At 42.3% G+C, this 13,402-nt stretch overlaps 1 protein-coding gene across 1 annotated transcript in view; it reads left to right on the top strand.

Annotated features, from left to right (window-relative positions):
• The first annotated feature begins 2,271 nt into the window (after positions 1-2,271).
• Positions 2,272-13,402, top strand: part of LOC132101175 (DNA damage-binding protein 1) — a 38,419-nt gene continuing 27,288 nt past the window's right edge. Inside the window, exons 1-13 of the mRNA XM_059505884.1 lie at positions 2,272-2,457; positions 2,847-2,995; positions 3,381-3,497; positions 3,571-3,792; positions 3,881-3,995; positions 4,519-4,616; positions 4,696-4,854; positions 6,631-6,714; positions 6,792-6,908; positions 7,015-7,117; positions 7,730-7,805; positions 8,234-8,342; positions 8,442-8,620. Coding sequence (XP_059361867.1) covers positions 2,397-2,457; positions 2,847-2,995; positions 3,381-3,497; positions 3,571-3,792; positions 3,881-3,995; positions 4,519-4,616; positions 4,696-4,854; positions 6,631-6,714; positions 6,792-6,908; positions 7,015-7,117; positions 7,730-7,805; positions 8,234-8,342; positions 8,442-8,620 — 1,589 coding nt within the window. The 5' untranslated portion in view covers positions 2,272-2,396. The remainder of the gene's footprint in view (positions 2,458-2,846; positions 2,996-3,380; positions 3,498-3,570; positions 3,793-3,880; positions 3,996-4,518; positions 4,617-4,695; positions 4,855-6,630; positions 6,715-6,791; positions 6,909-7,014; positions 7,118-7,729; positions 7,806-8,233; positions 8,343-8,441; positions 8,621-13,402) is intronic.

Raw genomic sequence — 13,402 nt, 5'->3', positions numbered from 1 at the left:
TGTGATTGTTTTGTTTCTCTCTTATATTGGAATTCTGATCTCAGTCTTGTGTTTTGATTAAATGTTACATGTATTTGTGTAATTAACTAATCCTTATACATTTTTATTTAAAAACAAAAACAGACTCCGCTATAAAACTCAACTTCTGGTATGCTATTCTGACAAATTATGCTACATCTACAGAACAGGCAACCAATCAGTCTCTCAGGATCATTATGAAGCTATCAAGCCACGCCCTAGCAACCATATAGAGCACCATAGCAACAAGTTCCATAGACTACCATTGATAAAGATAAATGGAATATCTTTGGATAGAAGTGTCATAGAAACATGAGGGTGAGTTTGTTTGACCTGGGGCAACAAACGGCCAATCAGGAATCACCCTCATCACTTCATAGCCACGCCCTACCAACCATTAAGAGCTACCTAGCAACCTAAATCCAAAGAGGGATATCTTCATATCTGAATATCATAAAGGCATGGGGGTTGGTTTATATCATTCATACTGGCAAGCAGACTTTGGAGTATCATCACTGGCAGCTGCCAGGCCACTACCTAGCAACCAAACACAGTACCCTAGCAACCATTTAGTGAGTCTTATATCTTTGCAACAGAAAATCGTATCGACATGGGAGTTGGTTATTTTGACCCATGCTAGTAAACAGGAATTACAACATGCTAGTCATGCTAGTAGTGAATAGCTTCATGCTAATAGTGATTAGCTAAGTGCTAAATCAGGCTAAGAACTCTATAAAACTATACAGTAATGATCTGTAACAACTAGCAGATGCATAGCAAACACCTCAGTTACCCTAGTAACCACCCTAGCAACTACCCAACATACCCTAGCAACCTCATAAAAACACCCTAACACCCTCCCCAAACACCATAGCAACTGCATAGCAACCACCCTAAGTACCATAGCAACGGCCCTAGCAACCATCCCATGTACCCTAGCAACAACCCCAATTACCTTAGCAACCACATAGCAACATCCTAGCAACCACCCCGATTACCCTAGCAACCACCCTGGGTACCCTAGCAACAGCCCTAGCAACCATCATGGGGACCCTAGCAACCACCCCGGGTACCCTAGCAACCACATAGCAACACCCTAGCAACCACCCTGGGGACCCTAGCAACCACTCAGAACACCATAGCAAACGCCTAGCAACACCTTAACAACCACCTTATGTAACCTAGCAACCACATAGCAACACCCTAGCAGCCACCCCGATTACTCTAGCAACCATGGTACCCCAGTGGATTATGGGGAAAAAACTCTGTGCTGTGCTTGCTGTCCTGAAATCCTCCTGTAGCAGCCTCGTTCCTCGTTCTGAGCCAGTCACGTGTATGGAGCCTTCTCTTGAATTCACTTCACAGACACACTTATAAAGTGAAAGTGAAAGCTACACACTGTTTACATCATCGTAGTGTGTGCTTAATCTCTGGTCATTATAATGCAGAAAGAGATGATGGTCTCATTGTTAATGCATCTGAGTTAATCTGAGTTTGTAAAAGCCCAACACCAGAACTAGTCAAGTTTTTTCTTGTATGATAAGGAAAGGCAAGGCAAGTTTATTTATATAGCACATTTCGTACACAATGGTAATTCAAAGTGCTTTACATAAAATAAAGTAAAATAATCATGAATAAAAAAATAATAATAATAAAACAAGCAATCTTAAACCTTTTAAAATGATTAAAAAATTTACTTAATTAAATTGACTTTAAAAACAGTTAGAAAATAATTTTTACATAAAAAAACTGAAAATACAGTGCAATCAGTTCGGACATTGCACAGTGCTCATTTAATAAATGCACAGCTAAACAGATGAGTTTTGAGTCTAGATTTAAATGTGACTAGTGTTTTAGCACATCTGATCTCTTCTGGAGGGGGGGGGGGGCATAGTAACTAAAGGAGGACTCCCCTTGTTTTGTGTGAACCCTTGGTATTTCTATCTGACTCGATCCTAATGATCTGAGTGCTCTGTTATGTTTATATTCAGTGAGCATATCTGCAATATATTTCGGTCCTAGGTCATTTAGTGACTTAGTTTCCATTTTATGGAAAGTCTTTGGAGTCTGCCAGACAGTCATGTTTAATCCCGCAGCACTGAGGGAGTCTACACAAACACTCTTCAGAGGATCCAGGAGCTCCTCGAACAGAACACTGTTAAACAGAACATCAGCTCATGTGTGGTAAACGCGCGCTCACGTGCACTGCGGTGTGGCGTCAGTGCCTCCTCCAGACCGCAGGCGGCGCTGTCTCTCGTGCAGACTCACGGACGCTACGCTGCTGATCCGAGCGCTCTTCAGCGGATTCATGCTACATATCTCGCTCTAAACACCGTTTTTTCTCATTGCTGGCTGTTCGGGTGATTTAAGTGAACGCCATGTCCTACAACTACGTGGTGACGGCGCAGAAGCCGACGGCGGTGAACGCCTGCGTCACGGGTGAGAGTTGTTTATCTCCCGCGCTTCGGGCCTCCGCGGAGAAACACCGATCGCGCGTCACTGTCGTGTTTCGATCATAGAATATAAAGACAGGTTTAAATCCGTCCGCGTGTGTCTGTAACACCGACCGACCGATTCTGCGTGATTTTAATCGATATGGATCCGTTGGCGTGTCTGTGACGCTTCGGTGAATATGTGACAAACTTTAGTTTCTTAGATGTGCTGCTGTGTGTGTTCAGACCCGCGTGATGCTGCAGGTAAACACACCTGTGTGACCGCTGTGGGAGGACACTGACTAGCATCAGAGCAGCGCTAGCGAGGAGTGTTAGCTGGTGTGTGTGTGTGTGTGTGTGTGTAGTGTTCATGTCAGTGCTGTTGTCTGTCTGCAGGTCACTTCACTTCTGCGGAGGATCTGAACCTGCTGATCGCCAAGAACACGCGTCTGGAGATCTATGTGGTCACTGCTGAGGGTCTGCGGCCGGTCAAAGAGGTCGGCATGTACGGCAAGATCGCGGTCATGGAGCTCTTCAGACCCAAGGTGTGTGAGACAGACCTTCAGAACAGATCAGAAATCATTGGTTGAGGTTTTATTTATTTTTATAAAATTGTACTTTAAATATGAAACCACAACCTTCAGTAGGTGTTAGGGAAAGTGTGCACTATTAAGGTGTGTTTTTGTTTTGCTTTTTGCAAAGTGAGTGACTTATTGGATATTGTCATTGTTAAAACAATTCTGATCTAATCATAGATGATAAATGTGAGACGTGTTTGGTATCAGTGCAGAAACACCGGTAGAGTCGAGTATGTCGATCGAGGCTGTGTCTGTCAGAGCACTGCAGTTATTCACACAGATTTCTGCAGCATGTCAACACGTGTCTGATTTGCATAATGTTATTAAAAGCTGCCTTTTGCTTTATTTGAAGGGTGAGAGCAAAGATCTTCTGTTCATTCTGACCGCTAAATACAACGCCTGTATCCTGGAGTACAAGCAGAACGGAGACAGCATCGACATCATCACCCGCGCTCACGGAAACGTGCAGGTAACCCACACACCTGTCCAAACACACTGCATCATACGGCCTCGGCCTCGTCTGACCGCTGCGTCTGTGTCAGGATCGGATCGGCCGTCCGTCTGAGACCGGGATCATCGGGATCGTGGATCCGGAGTGTCGTATGATCGGCTTGCGGCTGTATGATGGGCTGTTTAAGGTCATTCCTCTGGACCGTGATAACCGTGAGCTCAAAGCCTTCAACATTCGTCTGGAGGAGCTGCAGGTCATAGACGTCCAGTTCCTGTACGGCTGCCAGGCGCCCACCGTCTGCTTCATATATCAGGTATGGATCTTCCTGAGCCATGTGTTTGATAGCGAGTGTCCAGTCTGCTCATGTAGCTCTGTGTGTGTGTGTGTGTGTGTGTGTCCAGGATCCTCAGGGTCGGCACGTCAAGACATACGAGGTTTCTCTCAGAGAGAAGGAGTTTAACAAAGGACCCTGGAAGCAGGAGAACGTGGAAGCTGAAGCATCGATGGTCATCCCAGGTGAGGAGACGCTTATTGACAGATCTGTTGAACTCTGGCAGCTTGAGCAGAAACACACATCATTAAAACTACTGTATAATAACATCCATTCATACCTGAAACGGGCATTACACTAAACAGGATAGGCCTGGTTTTATAAATCATGCAGCGTTTAAGACATTTTAACCCTGTAAATGTTCTCCACATGCAGCATCTCTAGCTAAAATTAGCAGCTTGAGTATTTCTTGTAAAAGTGCTTTTTAACAAACAAAGCTGCTCTGATCATAAAGTAAATGGTGTTGTCTGTTTTGATAATTAACCAGTGAATTATCAATTATACATTTTAAATTTCTTCTGCTTAACTCTGTCATAACAGATAGTCTCTTACACCTTTATTTAAATGTTTGTTAAATCATTCTCACAGGCTTTTAAGGTTACCATAACCCTCACTGAACTGTTGTGATGTTCCTGAAGTTGACTAAGTGTTGTAGACATGATGCGTTGAGTAATTGTCGTGAAATGTTGTTTGTTCTTCTATATTCAGTCCCAGAGCCGTTTGGAGGAGCTATAATCATTGGACAGGAGTCCATCACTTATCACAACGGAGACAAATACTTAGCCATTGCTCCTCCAACTATCAAGGTGAACGCATCTGCTGATGTCCTGCTGTGGTTTGTATTCTCATGTTCTCCTTGATTAAAGCGTGTTTCAAACATCACAGCAAAGCACCATCGTGTGTCATAACCGCGTGGATCCGAACGGCTCGCGGTACCTGCTGGGAGACATGGAGGGCCGACTCTTCATGCTGCTGTTGGAGAAAGAGGAGCTGATGGACGGAGCTGTGGTGCTCAAAGACCTGCGGGTGGAGCTGCTGGGAGAGGTGCGTCTCACTGCATTACTCTACACTGCATTACTCTACTCTACTCTACACTGCATTACTCTACTCTACTCTACACTGCATTACTCTACTATACACTGCATTACTCTACACTGCATTACTCTACTCTACTCTACACTGCATTACTCTACTATACACTGCATTACTCTACACTGCATTACTCTACTCTACTCTACACTGCATTACTCTACTATACACTGCACTACTATACACTGCACTACTCTACACTGCACTACTCTACACTGCTCTACACTACACTGCTCTACTCTACTCTACACTACACTGCATTACTCTACACTACACTGCATTACTCTACACTACACTGCTCTACTCTACTCTACACTACACTGCATTACTCTACACTACACTGCATTACTCTACACTACACTGCTCTACTCTACTCTACACTACACTGCATTACTCTACACTGCTCTACTCTAAACCAGTGGTTCCCAAACTTTTCCATTCCACGACCCACCTAGACAAGTGTAATATATTTCACGACCCACCAAAATATTAAAAAAAAAAAAAAAACAACGAGTGAAATTACTTTAAACCTAATCTTACTTAAAATTTTTATGACAGAAATTAAGTATTTAAGAAAAATAACCATTTTATTTTAGAGTACAACTGAAAATTTCACTACAAATTTACAAGTTTTAATTTTTGTTTACTGGCGTTAAAATATGTAGTGTCCATAAAAACGTGAAGCAGGCTCACTCCAGTGAAGTGTGATCTGCGCTGCTGTGTTTTGTTGCATTCATGATCCTTCCGTGTGTGTCGGCGAGAACGGAGCACAATCCAACACTTTTTTAGAAAAGCATAAGAAGCAAAGCAGAACTATCTAAAACACTCGCGAACTCACTCCAGCCCACCGCCTCGATGACTCCTTCGTGGAAAGAGGTGGGAACCGGCGGACAATCAAACAAAGTTTTAATAACCAAATAAACACAAAACAGCGCGACAGCCCCTCTCGGATGACTGCCGTGCACAAATAAAAAACAAACACAAAATAAAACCCAGGCCTGGTCCTCTCTCGTCCTTCACTGTCATCGCTCCTCTTTTGTATCTTTCCGATCTCCTCCGTGGTTCTTGAGACCGGTGAGTGTTGCTCATTTCCCAATCACTCCACCGGCCTAGCTCTGTTCCCATGGCACTAGGCCCCGCCCCACTCGTCACATTCGTGCAGCCCTAGACTGAACTGTGTTAGTGTCTGTGTGTCATTGAAACGCAAAATTAGCTGCAGCCAAGTGACTTTGTGCGACCCACCTTGTTCCATTCCGTGACCCACGAGTGGGTCGCGACCCACAGTTTGAAAACCCCTGCTCTAAACCACGCTCCTCTCAGAGGAAGCTCACACCTAATGTTCATTTACAGGCCCTTTTTACAAGATGTATTATATCTCAGGTGTCTGTGAAGTTTCAGCTCAAAATACCCCACAGATCATTCATTATATAATTGTGAAAATGCCTATTTGGAGTGGAAGCAGAAACAGGCTGTTTCAGTCCATTTCTCTTTAAATATCACTGAGCTGCTGCTCTAAAATGGAGTAAAAGTTAGTGTCTGAAATGAGTTGAAAGGTGATTTTTCTACATAACCCCAGAACATTAGGCTCATGAAGAAGTGAAGTGACCGTGCAGATCAGTTTTCAGCTACCGTCCGGCCTGTAGTGGCTGAATGAGTCTGATTATCTGTTTATTGTTGATCAGATATCACTGTACAGACGTGACTAGAATCTGTGTGTGTGTGTGTCACTAGACCTCTATCGCCGAGTGTCTGACGTATCTGGACAACGGTGTGGTGTTTGTGGGCTCCAGACTTGGAGATTCTCAACTAGTTAAGGTTGGTAATCTCACAGATTGATTATTGTTCTGTGATAATGGCATGTTTGTTAAGGCCAGTGTGGTGTGTGTTTGCAGCTGAATGTGGACAGTAATGACCAGGGTTCGTATGTGGCTGTAATGGAGACCTTCACTAACCTGGGGCCGATAGTGGACATGTGTGTGGTGGACCTGGAGAGACAAGGACAGGGTCAGGTGAGAGACGTCTGCGCTTCACTGCAGGTCAGACGAGCCCTGATTCAGTGTGCATCATCAGTTCCTGTGTGTGTGTGTGTGTGTGTGTGTGTGTGTGTTCCTGTAGCTGGTGACGTGCTCCGGAGCGTTTAAGGAAGGCTCTCTCCGGATCATCCGGAATGGCATCGGGATCCATGAACACGCCAGCATCGACCTGCCCGGCATCAAAGGTGCGGTCCGTGCTCTTCGTGTTCATCTAGCTGCTCTGCTGTCACTGCACACTATATTTGTGCTGGTTTCCTGTTCCTGCTGTACAAGCACTGCTGATGTTTCAGTCGGGTAACTTGTGCAATTAAGGCACTCTCATTTCTTTAATAATATTGAACTTCGTAACATTTATTAGCATCATCCAAAAAATCATCCCGTTTTATGCATTATTGAGTCTTTCAGTTTAGCAAGTTAATTCAGTACAATAATTTAAATAACAGCTCGTTGCAGATCTCTTCACGTCTGATGTCAGACATCTGCTGAGAGCTGAACTTCCTGACAGATTGATCGCTGCTTAATGACAGCTGTAACCTAATGTGATCTTTTGCTCTTTTAGGTGGAGCAGCGCTGACTGATAGTGGATTTTGTAGCATGACTTTGTGCTGTTCTGTAGCAAATATCAGATTAAATGAGCACTTCAGCCGGTTGCATCTTTCATATGCATTTGACAACAGCATTTCTGACATCCAAACAATTTCCCACAAACTGAAGAAATATTGCTTCCTTCCTTGCTTTATCAGCAGGGCTCTGGCACAAACATCTGCTAATAAAGTGTGTGTGTGTGTGTTTGTCAGGTCTGTGGCCTCTCCGCTCCGAGTCGGGCAGAAACACTGATGACATGCTGGTTCTGTCGTTTGTGGGTCAGACCAGGTGAGACCAGGTGTTGAGTTTCAGTGTTTCCCACAGCCTTACTCTGTTTGTGGCGCACATTACCCCTGCATATATAAATATGCAGATTATGTTTCTGCCAGCAGGAGGCGCTGTTAGAGAGAGAGAGGTTCAGCGGCTGTATACAAAGCAGTGATGGGCTCACAAATTACTCTCAAGATGGAATAAAAATGACATCCAACATTTTCTTATAGTGATATAAAAACATCCGCGGTGGTTTTTGATTTTGAAACTTGTAGTGCTCATTTATTCAACTAGGTAACGTGTTTTGGAAAATCTATTTGTGGCGGTCAGTTCTGATATTGTGACGGCCCACCACAAATAAATCAATGTATGGAAAGCCCTGAGTTTACTCTGGTCTAGAGCGGACACACACCTCGCTTAAGCACTACTGTCATCTGTGTGTGTAGGGTGCTGATGCTGAGTGGAGAGGAGGTGGAGGAGACGGAGCTGCCGGGGTTTGTGGATAATCAGCAGACGTTCTTCTGTGGGAATGTAGCGCATCAGCAGCTCATACAGGTGAGCTGTAACCCACACACACCTGAGCTGTGCTTCACTGTGGTCGAGTCAGAATGGCTGTGATCATGTGTGTGTGTGTGTGTGTGTGTGTGTGCTCAGATCACGTCGGTGTCTGTGAGGCTGGTCACTCAGGACAGCAAGGCTCTGGTGAGCGAGTGGAAGGAGCCTCAGGGCAGGAACATCAGCGTGGCGTCCTGCAACAGCACTCAGGTGGTTCTGGCTGTGGGTCGAGTGCTGTATTACCTTCAGATCCTCACAGGAGAACTCAAACAGATCAGGTGCTCACACACACACACACAGAGACATGCACACACACACACACACACACACACACAGAGACAAACCGAGACATGCACACACATACAGAGACACACACACACACACACACACACAGAGACATGCACACACATACAGACACACACACACACACACACACACACGTATAGAGAGACACACACACACACACACACACACACACACACACACACACAGAGAGACAAACCGAGACATGCACACACATACAGAGACACACACACACACACACACACACACAGAGACAAACCGAGACATGCACACACATACAGAGACACACACACACACACAGAGAGACAAACCGAGACATGCACACACACACACACACACACACACACACAGAGACAAACCGAGACATGCACACACATACACACACACAGAGACAAACCGAGACATACACACACACACACAGAGACAAACCGAGACATGCACACACATACAGAGACACACACACACACACACAGAGAGACAAACCGAGACATGCACACACATACAGAGACACACACACACACAGAGAGACAAACCGAGACATGCACACACATACAGAGACACACAGACAGAGACAGAGACATGCACACACATATAGAGAGACACACACACACACACACACACACACAGAGAGACAAACCGAGACATGCACACACATACAGAGACACACACACACACAGAGAGACAAACCGAGACATGCACACACATACAGAGACACACACACACACACACACACAGACAGAGACATGCACACACATATAGAGAGAGACACACACACACACAGAGAGACAAACCGAGACATGCAATTGGTCTAAAACTGTTTTGTGCAATCTGGAGTCCCTCAGGGATCAATTTTGGGCACCTTGCTTTTTAACATCTATATTTTTCCACTTGGTCAGCTTTTTGAGATCTCTTGGTCTAAATTTTCACCTTTATGCAGACGATACTCAGTTTTACATACACACTAAACCTAAGGACACTGTGCCTGTTGATTTTATTACCACATGTATTTCTAGGATAGAAGAATGGATGTCACAATTTTCTTTGTCTTAACAGTGTAAAAACTGAGGTTATGCTCATTGGTTCTCCCCAACAATCACATAAAGCTGGTTCAGTTACTTTGCCTGTTAATGGTTTAACTATTTCGTTTAAAATAGGGATGGGCATTCGATTAAATTTTCAGGAGAATTAACGATTGACTATCGATTAATCATTAATATTTTTATAATATAATTATTTATTTTTTATAATTAAAAAATGCAATGAATACAAAAATACAGCGTGTTTTTCCTCGGTGATACCTTTATTACAAGATCAACTTGTGGCAGACAGTCAAACTACGTTCAGGCAAACCGAACATATATGCGGTGCTCTAAAGCAGCGGAGCCTGCAGCTGCGAGCCGGCATCTTAAACAGAGACCTCTTTTGTTCCATAATAATAATAATAAAAGAATCATGTTAAACAATAACGTAAAAAAAACTTAATACTTAGATCTGACAGGATGTGTCAAAATGTAACTCAAAACTATCCAAGACAGAAGAAAGGCCAGATATTAGCCTTCCTAACAATTACGCTAACTTAACAAATTATGCTACTTAAAGCCTCGTGAAAAATAACTAACTTTAGTAACTAGCATACAACTTCTGCACGAGTCTAGGGATTTTTGTTTGAGAAATATAAGCCTGTTGACATGATCTGGGGTCAGACGCGACCGCAACCTGGTGACCGTCAGTCCAGCCGCAGAAAACACCCGCTCTGAGGGAACTGACGTTGCCGGGATGCACAGGGACATCATTTAAGTCGTGGCCGTGTTGTACTTATACACGGCATCGCAATGTTTGCAGTTAACTATTACGCTTTTTAAATCAAAATGGTCCCACGCCACACTTCGCCGTGACCTCTTCATGATAATCGAGTAGGGTGTCAAATATTGCACCCTGGTGGTAAAATATTTAATTGCTGCCACACAGTGACATTCATTTAATTGCTTCAAGACTCACACTACGCAACGCAACCTGCATTAGATAAAAATAAATGCATTAGATAAAAAAAAGTATTAGATTAATCGATAACAAATTAACGTGATCGAAGAAATTCTTAACGATCAATTATCGATCGTCGATTAATCATGCCCATCCCTAGTTTAAAACAAAACTAAAGAATGGGGCTGCAGCTATCGATTCTTTTGGTAATCGATTAATCTAGCACTTAATCGATTGAATAATGTATTAATCGGATACATTTTGTTTTTAAACAACCAAAATAAATAATGCATAACGAAAATGATGTGGCTGTAAAATGATCAAGCATTTGGCTTTTATTTAAAAAAAAAACTAAAAAAAACAGAAGTATTGATTCCAGCTCCAAAACTAAGCTTGTTTATTGCAATTTTTACCCATTTAGTGTTTAAGTGCCAGTGCCAACAATTACAATACAGTTAAGTCAACTTACTGTAAAACATGTAAAACTATGAATACAAACTTAAATAGTACAGGCCATTTGGAGAAAAAGAGGAAAAGCTATTTAATTTATTAATATGCACTACAGGTTTCATGCTGTAATCTAGCCCAGACATCAAAGTTAATATCTGTCTTATGTTGATTTCTACACCTGCAGCATTTACCATTAGGCTACTAACAAATAATATATAATATCTGGGGTGAGCCTATTTGCTATGGTAACCTAGCAACATGGTACGGCAGAAATACATCCATTCATTTTCAATAGAGCGCTGCGTTTGGCTTGCATCACTTGCATTGGGATGCGTTTTAGGTGAAGCATCTGTCCGAAAAATCTAGTCACAACATCACGTCCCGGTGTATATTGGTCTGACTGGCACGTGAGAGAGACGTGTGTGTGTGTGTGTGTGTGTGTGAAGTGGATGTTTTCGGTTCAGATGCTGAATCACTCAAGTCGTACTGCTGTGGAATGCCAGGTCTACTTTGCAGTAGACACATTGCACCTTGTTCTCTTCTTTTTTTAAGAATGTAGTGATCCCAAACTTCAGACAATCCCTGACGTTTATGGACATCTTTACTCTCCGCCATCGTGCACTAAATTAAAAATGTATCACGCGCTACAGTGTGCTCCCTGAGCATTGAACAGCAGTCCGTGTGAATCAGTTCCCTGTGTGTATAGTGCGCGTCACAGGAATTTAACGAGGCCTCGAGCAATTTTTGTAATCGAGTTAATCGATGAATCGTTTCAGCCCTACTAAAGAATTTAGAGGTGATTTTTGATTTCAAATTTAACTTTTGAGACACATGTTCAAAACACTGTTAAAACCTCCTTTTTTCATCTTGGAAATATTGCCAGACTATGTCCAATGCTGTCTTTTCCTGTTGCGGAGATGTTGATTAACACTTTTGTGTTTATCAGGAAAGCTACCCTAAACAAATTGCAGGTAGTGCAAAATTCGGCTGCTAGAATGATCCTTACTAGAACTAGGATGAGAGATCATATTACTCCGGTCTAGAGTCTTTACGTTGGCTCTCTATTAGTTGATTTTTTAATTTATATACTCATACTCCAACACGTGACCTCCGCTCATCTGAAACTGGTCCATTAACCCGTCTAAGATCGAGATCGAGATTAAGATTCTTCATTAGCTCCTAAACTGTGGAATTCTTTACCGATTGAGATAAAGCAAGCTAAAACACTTAGCAAACTTAAAGCTCATTTTTAGGGTAGCTTTTATTTAATCATTTGTAATATATTATTATTATTATTATAATTATTATTATTATTATTTGTTGTTTTATGTTGTTGTTTTGATTGTATTTTCATATTTTTGCTTGTATTTATACAGTGTACTGTTTAGTTTTTGTTCAGCACTTTGAGATCTATCTATTTAAAGGCTCCATAGAAAATAGTGTATTATTATAATAGTGTATTATTATTATTATTATTATTATTATTATTAATATTATTATTATGACACTTCAAATGCAGCTTCTGTTTCCTCTGCATTGCAAAAATGAATTTTTTTTTATGCTGATTTAATTTGCTTAGTAACAACCCAAATGCAAGAATCTGATTTAAAAGATGGTGCACACTTTTAGAAAAAAATGACTGCTGTGAACTGACCACACAGAATATGACCAGCTGTCCACAGTAGACCTTAAAGGGTTAGTTCACCCAGATAGCAAAATTATGTCATTAATGACTCACCCTGATGTCGTTCCAAACCCGTGAGACCTCCGTTCATCTTCTGAACACAGTTTAAGATATTTTAGATTTAGTCCGAGAGCTCTCAGTCCCTCCATTGAAGCTGTGTGTACGGTCTACTGTCCATGTCCAGAAAGGGAAGAAAAACATCATCAAAGTAGTCCATGTGACATCAGAGGGTCAGTTAGAATATTTTGAAGCATCGAAAATACATTTTGGTCCAAAAATAACAAAAACTACGACTTTATTCAGCATTGTCTTCTCTTCCGTGTCTGTTGTGAGAGAGTTCAAAACAAAGCAGTTTGTGATATCTGGTTCACGAACGAATCATTCGATGTAACCGGATCTTCTTGAACCAGTTCACCAAATCGAACTGAATCGTTTTAAATGGTTCACGTCTCCAATACGCATTAATCCACAAATGACTTAAGCTGTTAACATTTTATATTGTAGCTGACACTCCCTCTGAGTTCAAACAAACCAATATCCCGGAGTAATTGATTTACTCAAACAGTACACTGACTGAACTGCTGTGAAGAGAGAACTGAAGATGAACACCGAGCCGAGCCAGATAACGAACAATAGACTGACT

Source organism: Carassius carassius, chromosome 23 (assembly GCF_963082965.1).
Source record: "Carassius carassius chromosome 23, fCarCar2.1, whole genome shotgun sequence".
Classification (NCBI taxonomy): domain Eukaryota; kingdom Metazoa; phylum Chordata; class Actinopteri; order Cypriniformes; family Cyprinidae; genus Carassius; species Carassius carassius.
The sequence above is the reverse complement of the archived record's forward strand: the minus strand, read 5'-3'. Positions and strand labels throughout refer to the sequence as shown.